Source organism: Candida margitis (genome assembly GCF_024628925.1).
Source record: "Candida margitis strain CBS 14175 chromosome Unknown scaffold13, whole genome shotgun sequence".
Taxonomy (NCBI): domain Eukaryota; kingdom Fungi; phylum Ascomycota; class Pichiomycetes; order Serinales; family Debaryomycetaceae; genus Lodderomyces; species Lodderomyces margitis.
This window is the reverse complement of record NW_026261855.1, coordinates 83,474-99,369: the sequence shown is the minus strand read 5'-3', so window position 1 is coordinate 99,369 and position 15,896 is coordinate 83,474. Positions and strand designations below refer to the sequence as shown.

The 15,896-nt window shown below is 37.3% G+C and overlaps 5 protein-coding genes across 5 annotated transcripts; all 5 read right to left on the bottom strand. All coding sequences in view use genetic code 12, as the record gives it.

Annotated features, from left to right (window-relative positions):
- Positions 1-3,986: 3,986 nt before the first annotated feature.
- APE3 (Ape3p) lies at positions 3,987-5,711 on the bottom strand (the record flags this gene model as incomplete). The annotated part of the gene is made up of 1 exon (XM_051816097.1): positions 3,987-5,711. One exon carries the CDS (start codon positions 5,709-5,711, stop codon positions 3,987-3,989), a length of 1,725 nt encoding a protein of 574 aa, XP_051670506.1.
- Positions 5,712-6,252: 541 nt separating this feature from the next.
- JEM1 (Jem1p) lies at positions 6,253-8,241 on the bottom strand (the record flags this gene model as incomplete). Its single annotated transcript, XM_051816096.1, has 1 exon — positions 6,253-8,241. One exon carries the CDS (start codon positions 8,239-8,241, stop codon positions 6,253-6,255), a length of 1,989 nt encoding a protein of 662 aa, XP_051670505.1.
- Positions 8,242-8,509: 268 nt separating this feature from the next.
- Positions 8,510-11,131, bottom strand: CANMA_003877 (uncharacterized protein; the record flags this gene model as incomplete). The annotated part of the gene is made up of 1 exon (XM_051816095.1): positions 8,510-11,131. One exon carries the CDS (start codon positions 11,129-11,131, stop codon positions 8,510-8,512), a length of 2,622 nt encoding a protein of 873 aa, XP_051670504.1.
- A 1,313-nt stretch (positions 11,132-12,444) lies between these two features.
- Positions 12,445-12,801, bottom strand: CANMA_003876 (uncharacterized protein; the record flags this gene model as incomplete). Its single annotated transcript, XM_051816094.1, has 1 exon — positions 12,445-12,801. The coding sequence occupies one exon, from the start codon at positions 12,799-12,801 to the stop codon at positions 12,445-12,447; it is 357 nt and encodes a 118-aa protein (XP_051670503.1).
- A 237-nt stretch (positions 12,802-13,038) lies between these two features.
- Positions 13,039-15,402, bottom strand: MUB1 (Mub1p; the record flags this gene model as incomplete). The annotated part of the gene is made up of 1 exon (XM_051816093.1): positions 13,039-15,402. One exon carries the CDS (start codon positions 15,400-15,402, stop codon positions 13,039-13,041), a length of 2,364 nt encoding a protein of 787 aa, XP_051670502.1.
- Positions 15,403-15,896: the final 494 nt, after the last annotated feature.

The window sequence follows — 15,896 nt, the reverse complement described above, 5'->3', positions numbered from 1 at the left end:
AATTCCGACGGTTTTATGCAAATTTTGTTTAATAATACAAAACAGAGTGATATTATTACTACTAGGTGTTACTATTATATATATTGTCTCTATATATATAATATTTGAAAAATAGATTCAAAGACACAAAAGGGAAGAAAAAAATTAAATAAGATTTGAGACATTTTTTATTTTTTTTAATTTTTTTATTCTCACTCACTTTTGAGAATTATCTATATTAAACAATTTTTAAACAATATAGCCAACAAGCCAATAAATCACTAAAGAAAAACACCCCCACCCGCATAGAACTAAAACAAAAAACAAAAACAATACTAAGAAAATATACTACTTTTATAGCATACTATGCATCCAACCCCCTACACAGAGCACAATCACAAAAGATTTAAAACAAAAAAACAAAACACAAGTATACACCAGAACAAAGCTTGACTCTTTTAACAAGGGTTTTATGAATCTAAAACTAATGCAGTCCCCTTCTCTACTTGAAGCATTATTTGAGTTTTAGTTTGTAGAGGGGCAGTTGCTGCTTTTCGCTGTTCTTTTGTTTTGGCCAGCCATCTTTCCCCTATTTAATTCAGAGACACAAATTAACGCGCTAACATTGTATATTCTGGATTTATGTATATTAAAATATTATAGTTGTATGCATGTGGCTCTATTTTTGGAGCTGAGAAAATTTTACTGCCTGCTGTTGTTTGTTTGTTATTTACGCAAACTACTCCTCCATAACAAACATTTGATGACAATAACAATAAAAATAATAATATGTGCTGTATGAAACAGAATTATAATATTGCAAAGGTACACGAACAGCTACATGCAGAGTCCAAACCAAAAATAAAAAAAAGGAATAATAATAAAAAATAATATTAACAATAGGGGAGTGTTTTATAATGAAAAGATCAAAACTTGCGTTAAAATATATTGGAAATTTATAGTTAGTACCCATAAAGCAAAGTGATAATCTTGCTTTGGTACGTTAATCACATTCGCCACTTTCTTAAAAAATAAAACAAAACCAAAAGAAAAAGGAAAAAAAAAAAAAAAGACAAAACTATAAATCCTTTAATTGTGCTATAAAGAAACAACCCCCCTTCCCCTAGTTTGTTCTCTTATTTTTTCGCGAGTTGGGAACAAAGGAGCAACATCGGAAATGTGGCATTCTTCTCCTCTTTGAAGTATCATAACTACGTGTTGTTGTTAACTAAAACATAGCAAACCTTAATTCAATAAGAATAAAATATAAAAAATTAAAAAATAAAACCAACCTTCGAGTGGAGTTATCGTTTGTTCTATTATCCCGAGTCGCCGTGTCTTTACTTTTATGTCTTGTTTTTTGGGGGAATTACAAAAAGTGAAAAAATACAATAGACAGAAAAATAAAATAAGCAAAAAGGGATATTTTGAGACAGACAGACAAAAAAAAAAGCAACAATTTAATTGTTAGATGAAAGAAAACAATTTAATTCGTTTTGCAGCTAGAAAAGTAATACAAGTAAACCCCATATATGTCTATGTTAAATCCTTACTGTCCTTCTTTTCTTTACACACACACGCACATTTCATAGCACCAGTATTTGTACTACTACTACTACTACTACTATTGCTGCAGTCTCTCAAGATAGAGAAAAAAATCATCATAAACTTACAACCTCAATTGAGTAAAAGATGTGGCAAATATAATAGTTAAATTATAGTTAAATAGAATAATCTGAGACACTTTTTCCTTTTCTGTTCAGTTCATCGTGTCTCGATATCTAAATACTATCAAACTGTTTCAAATGCATTGGTTGCTCAATGTAAAACGAGGCCATGGACTGTATGAAGGGTAGCTATTGTGCCGGAAATATGTAACTGGTAACCCTCAATATTTGTTTGTAATTACACGACTATTTCTCCTCCCAATATAACATTTTGTGCATAATGCATTAATGATTTCTCCAACACAAAGCACCTAGACCAATGCAGACACTGAAATTGACACTGACACTGACACTGACACTGACACTCATAGCACATTTTATTCTCCAAAACTACAATTAGTGCATGTTATTTCGATTGAACAGAGTTGTTGACACTACTAATAACCTACTATAAACTATCACCTTCCTACCACTGTTTCTAAAATGCTTACATTTTCCCAAAAGAAGATTAAATAACGTGTTTGAAAATATTCTCACAAAATTTACTAAAGAGTAAAAAAGCACACCATGATCGAGCTAGTACATAAACAAAGACTAAGAATCAAAAGGCAATACAGATGCATGTACAACCCTTTTACTTAATATTCCATTTATGTCTCATGTATAGTGTTTATTTGAAGTTATGATCGTTGCCACTGTATTCCACAGCGTCACTGATAAATCTAACGTTTTTGTTCTTACTTTTTTATCCTATTTTTTTTTGCAACCAAATAAACGACACTGGAAGAACAAGTAACTTTCTGTAATAAATCAAACATGTTTTCAAGTGAGTTATTATCTCCCAATTCTACCGGATATCAACCCTAAATTGCATTATTTGGAGCTTTGAAATCTCAATATAGAAGAGGAAAAAGTTCAGAACAAATGTTGGACTAGCTAATTCTCAAATACAAAACAGAAAGTTTCTTCTTTTTTTTTTCGTTTCGTTTTTTGCAACAAAATATTAGTAAAAATGTGCGTACGATAAAATATATGTGTATTAGTGATTGATTTCTAAACTATCTAAACTATATATACTATATATTTTTATGCCCGAAATTATCATATTCATAATATTCCAGATTGGATATCTCATATCACGACGAGATGAGCTTGAAAATGCTTTAAAGGTGTATTTTCCATTCGGATATTTACTTCCGTGGTGAAACATGCACAAAGTATTCATGAACGCTATAAATGCCGTTCGGAAGTAATTATCCGAGGAAATAATTATAAAAGGAAAATAATTTTGTACAGCTTCAAGTTCTTTGATAGGAAATTCAAGCTCATATAAATAATGTAGAACATTGTAAATTGTCTTAATTGGATTCAAAAAAAATAAAAAAAATTAAATTTGAAATGCCGGTGCCAGGAATCGAACCTGGGTTTAGTCGGTATTGCTTTTTTAGCCACAACGACTTGTACTAACCTCTATACGACACCGGCCTGAGTCAAGATAACAACTAGGCTACTTGAGTAATATGTTTTCAAAAAAATGTCATCTGATGCCCAGTCCTCAGAAGTTTGAGCACGTTCATGTATGTTTTTTAAGGAGTAAAGTATTCTTATTCTAATTGGATGCAAATTAAAAACGAAGAAGTAACAATTGGGAAGGGGGAGAAAAGAGTGAACGAATAAGGGAGAAAGTTGGGAATATTTGCTATTCCAACTATGTAAACAGTAACTATGTGTTGTGACGTGGCAATACTGCAGCCTTGTTCATGAGCTATAGTGTTTTGATGTTATTCGTTGCTATATGGTTCAATGAGGCTGTAGGCAGAATTGAGCTGTATAATGGTATATTGGTTGATATAAGACAGTGTGACAACAGGCAACGAGGAATGAGTGAGTGATACCAATACCTGAATATTGGGCGACCAGGACCTAGTTCCAAATATATAGTGATTCCATAAACGAACATACAAAGTGAATTACAATAAGAATAATTATATTATTAATAACAGAGTTTGGGCCGTGTAAAAGCTTTAAAAAGCAACAAAAGAGCTCGCTAGGGAGTGCGCTTGAGAAAACATTCCCAACGGAAAGCCAGTTACATCAGATTGTCACTACTCAGGTGATGAAGCGGTCCACTAAGCGGTTAACAAAGGGAAATCTACGAAACCGACAAAGGAATTAAAAGTCAAGATTGACTTTTGGAGTTTTGTAATTGTTTTGTTAGAAAAGGTCAGATCCGCTACCTAATAAATGTAATGAAATAATGCCGACTATGAATACGGAGTTCAGTTCTTCGATGTATGCATATGCAATTAGAACATAAAGCACCTTTCTTTTTTTTTTTTTCTAAATCACATATAAATCACCCCTTCTAGTAAACAACACATCATTACCAATCAGTTGTTGTTGGACTTTTTCGTCACCACCAACTTTATCTCTCTTGGGGAACCCGTCAAATGTTTTAGCGTAGGTAGCCACTGAGTGAGCAATCAATTTAGTATTCAACCCCCATGCTTCATAACTTGGATTCGACAAATCATCACATAACTGATGGTAGCATGGATCAAATGCTTTGCCTAAATCGCCACCAAATTTATGTTTCGCCTCTTTATCCTTCAACTTTTCTGCTCCTGTGGCTATACCACCGGCCGGTATACCTTGTTCAATAAACCCGACGTAATCTGATCTACCATCAAATGGAACCAATGTATAATTCAAACCATGGGTTTTGTACCAATCGATATATAAATCGCGCAAATTTCCCGATCCATTAGGATGGTCTTTATTATTAGCGTCGTAAACTTCATATTCATAATTAGGAGAAGCCATCATATCGTAATCCATAAACAATCTCAATTTCTCATTATCTCCTTTAGATAAATGTTCAGCGTAGTAACTTGATCCTAATAATCCTTCTTCTTCAGCTGCCCACCATGCAAACCTAACGGCATTGTTAATCTTGTACTTGGTCAATTGCTGAGCAACTTCTAGCAATGATATAGTACCCGATCCATCATCATTAATGCCGGGTCCTGCTCCTACTGAGTCTGAATGGGCACCCAACGAAACTATATTATCATGATCACCAAATACAGTATCAGCAACAACATTTATAGTGGATATATTCTTAACATAAGCATCAACATACAACGTAGTTTCAAATTGATGATTAGGATTGGTCTTCAATTCCTTGATGTATTCATCAACGTCTTTTTCATCAACGGCAACAGTGGCAACTTCTTCACCATTGGGGGTTCCCAATGTTCCTGACACAGCACCTTGAGAATCATAGATTATTGCTCCTTTGGCTCCCAATTTACCAGCATTTCTCGACTTGTCACCAAATGAACATTCACCTCGTTTAATCAAAACAATGTTGCCTTTGGTCAAATGGGGATAATCATGCAATGAACATCCATTCAGCTCGACTAATACCAAGTTACCATGCACTGGACGTTTATCAGCTGTTGGTGGGGTTAAAGCCAATGATTTCAAACTTTTTGGTTGCACACCATCAATCAATAACGAAAATGACTCGACATGTCCGTCAATTGCTTTGAAACTTTGAGTTTTGATGGTGTAATACCCACCTAATTTCTTCAATTCCGATATGATATATCTGATGGTAGCCCAATGGCCTGGAGAACCAATTACTCTAGTTGGATGGCCATACTTTTTAGTCGAGTATTGGGCAATTTTAAATAACGATTCGGCACGTTTGCGCAAATTCAGTTCTTCGATAGTTGATTGTAAGGATTCAGAATCGATTTCTGGCAATTTCAAATAAGCAGATTCATCAATTATATCATCAATGGTGATTGATTCAGCGTCTTCATACTGGACCAGACCAGGTGTCTCCTCTTCTTGCTGTTGCTGCTGCTGTCCACGATTAATCAGTTGGATGTCGAATTGCGGCTCTGCTTCACTAACCTGTGGGTTGACAAGAACTGCCTGATTACCTTGATTGTGTGCAGTCTCACCCAAAGGCACAATGTCTTGCCAAAACTTTAAGGTTGGAAATGCATCAACCGTTGACAATGTAATAATTGATAATAGAGCAGAATACCTCATAAGTAAGTATGGTAAAATTTACTAGCGAAAGTCGTCAACCAATAAGGGAGGGGGGCTTGAAAAAAAATTGACAATTTTAAAAAGCAGTGGGATCAAAGTTCTATGAATGACTTGACAGCAAAGGTGTTCTTGTTTTGAAGAAGAAATGCTCTCTCAAATGTTGTCGATTTTTTAAAAGAATGGCGTCATTATTGTGTCTTTGTCTCTGTTTGTCTCTGTTTGCCTCTTCTTATCAATTTCCTCCCTCACATCCAAACATCAATAAGTAAAAACACTTTGTTGAAAGCCAGCATCACCTACGACACAAAGAAAAGGGAGACAAAAATTGTGGTTCACACCACTTATACAAAGCAGTAAAATTGATTAGCATATCAAAATAAACCCAACACCTCACAACTCACGAGTCCAGATGGCAAAGTGCAACGAATTCGTTTTTACAAAGTTGAAATACACATCTCACTACACACTCGACTAAATCCTAGTTTTTTTTTTTCTATAAAATCTATAACCCAGAATAACACACGTCCATACGCATACATCTCTAACTTTTCTTCTTGTTACTCTTTTTATTCTTCTTAATCTTGACCTTATGGTGAGTCCCAAAGGGGTTTCCTGCTCCTCCGCCACCACCATTGCCAAACCCACCAAAAAACTGTTGGAAAAAATCACCACCACCACCACCTCCATTTCCAAAATTGAATGAAAACTGTTGACCACCATTAGATCCTTTGTAGTACTGTGGTTGTCCATAACCTCCCCCACGAGCACCATTCAATGGATCGTTGGGATCGACTCCACGATCATAACGTTCGCGCAATTCGGGATCAGATAAAACTTCATATGCTTTATTGACATCTTGCATCTTGTGTTCAATTTGTTCTGGCGTCAAGTCAGTGCCTTTGTATTTATCAGGATGGTACTTTAAAGTCTGGGTTTTATATGCTTTTCGTATAGTTTTGTCATCGGCATCTCGTCCAATATCTAGTATTTTGTAATAGTCAGTTTTTGGTTTGCTTTGGGGTTGTCTAAACTGTTGATACTGTTGTCTTTGCTGCTGTTGTTTTCTCTGTTGTTGTTGTTGTTGTTGTTGTTGTTGCTGTTGCTGTTGCTGCCACTGTTGCTGTTGTTGCCTCTGTCTTTCTTGATTAATTTTTTCCAGATACTCCTCAACTGGTTTCAGTTTATCCTTGTATAACTTAGTGTTTCGAACATACCCATTGAATTTCAGCAACTTCTTTTCGGCCCCTTGATAATCCTTCCTTTTCAACAATTGGTCAATTTCAGGTACAGCAGGTGGAAAGAACGCTTCGTCCTTGACAAGTTTACATATGGGTTTACTATTCTTGTAATCCCCAAGTTGAATAAAAGACTCACAGGCTAATTTGGTCAAATCGGTATAGAGCATTAATCCACTATTGGATAATCCATTTGCAGATTCCTGAACTCGAGCAACCAAATAACCAAAATTGGTTTTCACTTTTAAAGATTTCTTCTTTTGTTCAGTCTTGGTTAGTTTCACATCATCATGGAATAAAAACGAATTAATCTGTTTAAAATCCAACTCAATCAATTCTTTATCAAAATTGCTTTGGTGAACAACTTCTAAATCGGGGTATATATGACCATTCATTATTGAATAGCTCTCTAAATCTTGGAGAAACTTGGAATATCTCGAATAAAATTTAGATAATTCACCACACGGCTTAAAATCATTATCTATTCTGAGACAATTCTTCACAATTTTGAACGCTTGATCAAATTGAACTTCCGTTATTAGATAAAATTCCGACAAGAGTGCATAATACTCGAGGTTCTTGACGGGGTTGAGTCTGATCAAGTTGGATAACACTGAGATTATGATCTTATTGATTTTTGTTGACGGGTCATCCATATACTTTATTTTTTGCTGAGGATCAATTTTAAACAACTCCAAGCTGGCTTGCAAGTACAATTCATAGACACCATAATTTGAGTTGCTAATTACCATAATTTCATCAAGTTCCTTCAAGCATTCGGCAAATTTTTTCTCATTGTATAGCTTTTCCGCCAACGCCCAATGAGTTTTAAATACTTTGATGGCATCCCACCCAGGCGAGTCACTGGCATCTTTTAAATACTTTTCCAAATTGGCAAAATCTCCCCTCGATACTAAGATCTCCACCAATTTATTCTCGGCTGGTTTCATCAAAGGATCCAACTTTAAAACGTCTTGTAAGTCAACTATGGCCAAAGCTTCCTTTTTGAGACTAATCTCGATCAAGGCACGTTTAAAAAGTAACTGTGTTAAAGACTTGTTCAATTCATTATGCTCCAAGTCCACAACTTGGCCCAGCAGGTACGAGCGTACATCTTTAATTATATGGTCAAACTGCTCAAGTACGACCAGTGTGGGCCCATCTTTGGAGAATAGCGCCTCGATATCCTTGATTTTACCTGTGACATCATTTGGGGATAATTTTGTGCCCACAACTAATGCCAGATAGTTGCAAAATACAAGGTATGTCAACAAATGTCGTATCAGTACTTTCATGAACGTGGTAAGCAATTTCAAAGGTGCAACGTCGTGAGGGGCGATGCCGATCTTGAATTAGACTGAGTGGTTGTTTAAAGTTAACAACTCATACAAACAATTGGACCTTTCTTTTTTTTTATTTTTTATCTTTTTAATTTCTAGAACTGCATAGAAACGTCGACCAACAGTTCTTTGCGGCATTTGCAACAAATCAATGTGCACCTTACTACAGAGAAACTCATTCTTCTATACACACAATATATGTTTTACCAATGCTGAAGTACACCTATACCAACAAACTGTCCTCCTCAAACGACACATCGCCAAATTCCCAACACCCCTTGTGACGGGACTTTGCTGATCTTTGCACTTCCAATAACTCTTCAACGTATTTTTTAACAGCAGGGTTAACAACCTTAGCGTCGACAATGGCCCAACCTTGACTCACCAATTGTTTATTGATTGTGTACGTAGCGTCTTTCAAGCTCTCTTCAGCATCGTACAAGATAGTTTCATAAGAGGTATCTTGTCCAGGTAAAACGCTGGCAACCAACTTCTTGTCCAAAGTCAAGTCCTCCAAATACTCAATTGCGGCGGTAAAATAATCAGTATTCTTGGGTGGCAATTTCAAATTTTGCAAAACCGAACTGAATGCAAACGCAGGAATTGATGCAAACTTCGTAGGTAATGCCCGTAATTCCCTCACACCAACGTAATCAACGTTTCCGTAATCAATAAACAACACCTCGACCTTACCCTTGACCAAGCCCAAGCTTTTGGCCCGGTAGTATTTACCATCAAATTTAGCAGACACCAACTCACCTCTTCTAGGAGCCTTTTCCAAACCAACCGGTAAGTCCTGTGACAGTTTAGCGGCACTTGCATTTTGCTCGTGGAAACGGTCAAACTGAGACTCAAATTCTTCCAATTTCTTCAGCGACTTTTGGAAATAAATCACGCCATCCTCATTTATATGTGTAACCACGACATCATAAAATTCCGGCTTGGCTGTGCTGATACTACTAGCTTGCAACTGAGAAGCCGTTTTTGCAACCTCTTTCTCAACAGTTTCATCATAGTCCTTCCAAATTCCTTTCTTCTGTTCTCTTGCTTTGTCTTCGGCATTTATTAAAGATGCAGCTTCTGAATTGGTGTTTACAAAGTCCAGGAGCTTAATCAAACCCTGAGCAACCAAATCCTTTTGGATCAACAACGATCCAGAGCTTACGTATAAATTCCCAATAAAAGATCCCACTTTGTCAATATCATAAACCTCAAACTCAACTGGTCTTTGGAAAAACTTTTTGTGAAGATGTTTTACCGCCTCCTTCGAATCGTCATTTGCTATACCTCCAAGGATAAAATTCAAAGTCAAGCTTTCTTTTGGACTAAAGAGTTTAACTTTGTTGGCTCTTGGAACATACAGAATATGGAAGCCAGAAACCTTTCCTTTAGATTTGAAACCATTCAAGAACGTCTTGGCTTTAGCATGGTTTTCTGATGCATCAACAACTCTTGTGCTAACAGTCAAAAACTTATCAATGTCTCCATGAATACCCTTTTTTTGCTTTTTGGAGATCTCCTCCAACTCCACAAGCTTATCCCAATTATAGGAGCGTTCATGTTCGGTGTTTTTGCCATGCTTTGTCACGGAGGCTACACCTTTTGCGACGATAGATTCAGACAACTCAGCAATTGTGATGAGTGGTCGTTCTTCGATACCCAAGTCCTTATTAGCTTCTCTATAACCATCAACATGAGCCAGAAATTGCTTGCCAATGAAGTTGGAGCGAACAAATTCACGAGCTGAAGCTACTATTGCCTGTTGCTTAGCTGAATCTGTCGTCAAGGTAACATCTTTTGGCTTTGGGGCCCTAATGGAGGCTAATTGTACCACAATCTCGTCATCTGAACCAGGCACTCTCACTGCTAAAGTATCTGCACTTACGACCCTGGCAACGGACACATTTACCGTACTCCCTGTCTTCAACTTTGATCCTTGACCTATAGAAACAGTAGAGCCAGTAGAGCCAGTAGGTCTAGAACTAGCAAATATACCCTTACCAAGAGCCTTTGCCGCTTGTTCAGCCTTTCTCAATCTAGACATCGCTGTTGAACCAATGAGAGTGGATTGCCAATCGACAATTTCGGCATACCCCAACTCCAAAAGCTTTTGGCTGACATCGTTTCCCAGCGGATGATTGATTAAAGCAACTGGAACGCCTGATTGGCTCTTACCAATGATAGCAGCCGTCAAATCAGCCTTGGTTGTTAACAATTTTTCTTCCACAAAGAGTTTAGCTTGTTGTACAACTTTAGTCAAGTGAGCCGGTTGATTCGGATCATCAGTTCTGGGAGTTTTGACACCGGCTAACAAAAATGGGCTCTCAGAAACTTGGTGATCGTTGACGTAAATGTACGCTACAACTCGATCTCCACTAATGACTTTTTGCACAACAAATTTCAACGGTTGTTTTTGGGAATGCAATACGATGCTTTCATCCAATGGAACAACATCAACGCTTTTGGATTTCCCATCCCAAAGCCCAACTTGTTTCTGTTTGGCCCTAGTTTCAATTTGCTCCAAATTATCGATAACTTCATCGGGCACATTGTCTCTCAACTTGACGTAACCATTTGTCAACAAGTATTCAATTAACGACTCAAATATTGGGGCCTTAATATCTCCAAACTCCCTATTTCCTGCCTTTCCCTCAACCTTGATCTTGACTTCCTTACCAATTAACAATTGACGAAGATATTCTTTCGACAATATTTCGTCAATTGGTTTCACATATTGCAAGGTAATAATTCTTTCTGGAGGAGGGATTTGCGCTGACTTTGAAGGGATCACCACAACGGTGTCTCCACTTAAAACGCTTTTGACTTTGGCAATGAAAACTGACATCAATGATAAAGGACGTTATTCTGAATATTGTTTTTAAAAAATGAATTTTTCAAATTTTGTCAAAAGTCGCGCGACGAAGCCACAGGAAAACCAAGTTTGACACGTAGAACCACTTGGTGCTATGGACGTAATAGGCATTCATAGCACAAGGGGTTGGAATCGGTTAGAAACTAGATGAGTTACGAGAGGCCAAGAAAAAAGAATCACTTCAGCTAGTGGCGTTCACTTTTTCATGGTTTCATTCACGTTGATCTTCGTATAAAGTAAACCCACAAACAATCTTTGGCGTAATAAACTATTCTACGACACACTGATTGGTAATTCAACTTTTTTGACACCACCGACAAGCATTCAATCCATTAGTCCACAGTAAAAGACATGCCGTTAAAACGATTACAAGTACACTCAGTCGTACATCAAAGACAACTCGACTGCGTTGAACACTTTATATCTAAACACAGACAGGCTAGTACAAGAGATTCAATTTAGCTTTAGATAGACAAAATCCAACTCAGAACATAATACCTTGTTTAACAATAAATACAACATGTCCATTTAAGTATATATAGATAGCTACTAGATGATATGTGTTAAGGACGTGTAGACTAAGATACTTCTATAAAGCCTGGTGTTAGTTTTTGCAACCGCAAATTACATTCGTTTAAAGGTGATTCATTTTTGAGTCAGCTATAGAGAAGAAACTATCCTAAGGTGATCACACCGTAGCTTTATTTTGATGAAGCTCTCTTTAAAAATGTAAACTGTCTTAAGTTGATAAATAGCAAACAATAACATTCTTTTAGTATATGTATTCACTGATTTGTATATAGAATCACTATTGAGTTGGGACAGAGTCATTCACATTCCCAAATCACCGAAATATAGCACTATTGGTTACTATGTATACGTTGTGTTTTTACTGTTGTTACTTTCTGGCAACGCAATATTCAGGTATTGATATCACTCAATACACTTCACCTCATAATGCATTGTGGCCCTATCTCATGCCACATATTATATACAAGATTTCTTTCCTTATTATAGCTTGATCCCCTCTTATAGCCTCATTGAACCATAATCAGCGCATACCTTAAACACCACACACCTATAGCTGTTGGAAAAAAGCGGCAACATTACTACATCACAACATCTATGATGTTAATCCGGCGTAAGCATTCTAGTGTAAACTATCTTGTCTTGAATCTCCTTGGGTCATATACACACCTCAACACTGCCAGTATATCGTAATGATTTAACCAATTGGGGGCACATATATCGCTAATAGGATCACTTCTTTGAATTTTACCATTATATTAACCGTGAGAGGTCGTAATATCATCAATCTGAATGTCACTTTCTTCTTCAACCGGGGCTTTTAACCGATACAATACAACAAATTTATCCATTACGTGACATATGTACTTTTCACTTGGTCCCGTATCGAAACTAACCAACTTCTTATCATTCGAACCTATTGCGTCGACAAGTTTGCGATATTCAGCTACTCCTGCTTCAGACAATTCTGGGAGTGTTTGTTGATCATCAAAGCCAAATGTTCCTACATACTGTAGTTCCTTTGTGAATACGACAATGTTATTTATTTCAATGGTATTGTAAAGATTGAGTGTTTGTTTTAGTAAGTCTATTGTTTCCAAGGGTAGACGCGTCATGTGATTGGCGATTGCGGTGTGTGTGGGGGTGGTAGAGTTACCTTGACCTTTTAATTTCTACTACTGTAATAAACTCCAGCTACCAAGTTACACCAATGAAACTTTGAGTTTTCATCCACGAAACACCAATAAATACAATAATTCAAAATGCATTTCAGATACATGGTCCCACCTACAGTATAAATTTCAATATCTTATGAATACATGTTTCATATATTATATCTATTTAGCTACAATTTATGATAATTCATGAGGGCTCTCTTGCCCATCTTCATTGGCCCCTTCGCTTCCCGCTTGACTTCCAGGGTCATCAGAAAGTGTATTGCTTCTTCCTGCACCCCTTGTATCGTCCTGGTTTTGTTGATGCACGGGCACGGAAGAAGTAGTTTGATTACAGGCGCTGCTACTTGATGAGCTGGGAATGCACCAATTTCGATGACAATGCCATGCTTTCATCTGGCAATCTCTGGAACAGTATTTTGTTCTTTTACACCTGCGGCATTTTGAAAATTCGCGTGGGTACTTTTCCCACTTGCCGCAATCCAAGTTTCCACATTGACGAACACCGCCTTTAAGATCATTTCTGCGACAGGAATTTCTCATGATTACCCCTGACCAATAATACATATCCGTGCCTGATAAAAATGTAAATTTTTCAACAATGGGGAACAAGTTGATCCTTTTGTATTCCCTTAACGAGTCATCCTTATCTTCATCGTATTCGTCAATATCAAAGTACTTATATTTTTCATAATCCCATTTACGCTCAAGAAACTCCCTTTTCTTCAATCTCTGTTTGATGATGGCACTTGACAATTTCTTGCTCTCTTCATCGACTAATCTACTCAACTTCTCGTTCAATTGGTATAGCTTGACCTTTCGTAAAAAGTCATTCTCCAATGACTCGCACTCAACTACTCTTTCGTACAAGCTTGCCATGAGATCATCCCTTTCGCTGGAATCCTTGAAAGTACATTCACTAGAGTCGGAAAAGATCTCTTCCAAATCCCCATCAGAGTTCTCTTTACCATTGTAAACGTCATCTTCATTCTCTTCTTCTTCGTCGTCTTCTACTTCCACTTCCTCCTCATCCTCAACCGCTTCGTCATCTGCTCTTGCGCTAATCTCAACATGACTAATTTCTTCAATTCCTGCGTATCCTGAGTCACATAATGCAAATTTATCGCCTTTGGGAATTAAACTGTCATCGTTCAACGATGTCAACATTTGAGGGGAGTTTGACGCACTCGGATTGAATTTTTTCAAATATGTGATCCTCGGTTTTCTGGATTTGGGTCTTATTGTGGGTCTTGATTTGATGCTGAGGGACTTTTTCACCTTCAATCGAATCTGATTTTCAAGGTACATCTTCAATTGTTTGTCACGTATGCTCATATCCAATACCAAATGGGTATTTTGAAGAACCTCCTTGAGATAGGGATACTTCGATATATATGCTAGTAGTTGCAAAGACCAAACAATATCGTCATCTTTGGGTATCACAACTCCAGTTTTTGTAAACGACCGCACGGCTGCTTTCGATCCGGTTTTACTGTTGATGCTCATATCGCGCATGTACAATTCCGATAAGAATTGGAGATTGCTATCCATGTCAAACTCACAGTCATTGACAAATCCTTCTTCGAAAACATCGGCTTCTTTTGTCTCTCGAAGCCTGCCTAAAATGTTTAAAACGACAATGTTTCGCTTCACTTCTGAATGAATGGACAGGCTGTGTGAATAGCTTTCCTTCTCGAAGTTGCCATCTCGCTGCTTCCCGTCATCAAATGACGACACTCGAAGAAGTTGGAACAAATGTTCGAGACTTGAGTTTTCAACATCTTCGTGTCTAATGTTGTCTAGTGTCATGCCAGCGGGAAGGATATTGTCAGTCGAAAAGGTTGCTGTTGCTGTGGATTCCAAAGCGGTCGCAGTGGTCAGGAATTGATCATAATATAGGCCATTGGTTACTGGAAAAAAAGTGGCGTTTGATAAATCTTCTTCGTTGGGACCATCACGTAAAGCAGAAGGATGTACCGTAAAGCTATCCGACTGTTCCTGATTGGAGAAGGATTGAAATAATTCTTGGACTTGGGTGTCAGATTGCTGGGTGGGGTCGGTAGATGTATTTCGTTGTTGTCCTGATTGTTGGTGCAGCAGCTGGGTAGTAGTAGAATGCAAAAACACTTGTTCGTGCAACGTCAAGTAGTTGTCTAGTACTGTTGCAATAATTGGCAAGATGCCCGCTCTTACCACTTTTTGTCTGATCTTTTCTGTGCCTCTAGTACCGACAAGTACTAAACACTGGAATGCTAATGTCCATTTCCAGGCAATCAATACCTGTTTGTCTCCATTGTCGTTGATATACCGGTCGCAGCTGTGGCATTCATGCAATATTTCGATTAATCTCTCAATTCCCCCATCGACGGAAAGCGTCTCGCGGACTTTTGCCGATGAGCTGACCAAATAAGTGAGATAATTAAGCGAATTGACTAGAGGCTTATCTGAAGTGACATCTAATGCTCGTCTATCATAAAGGCTGGTAGTTATGGTAACCGCTGCCTTATTGCTGGAGATGGCTCTGTAGTTGGAATCACGCATTTAAGGGGCCAGTGATTTGAATGCAGGGTACTTTACTCTATGCTCCACAGCTTATCAGTTTCTAAGTGAGTTGATTTTGCATGAACGTTGCACAACTTGGACGATTTTGCAACACTTTAAAACTCCAAATAGCTTTTGATGCGAGTGGCGTTAAATGAATGAGTACAATAAATAAAAAGCCGTATTTGAAAATAGAATTTGATAAAACAAACAAGCCCTTTATCTGCTGATTTAGAAAGGTAAGTGCTATACTATGATGTAGTAGTGGCTATATGTTTGTGTGTATGTGTATGTTCTGTGCGTATATGTAGTTGTAACTCTTAAATTCACTCTTTCCTTTTTGCTTATTATGCTTGGAAGAGGTTTTGATTTTCTCACACCCAAAATTTATTTTTTATTTTCTTTCTTATTTGTGGACCATTCCAAATCAATCATCAATCATTGTCAGTCAATATCAATAAGAATTGGAGAGAGAGAGAGGGGAGCCAGTGTTT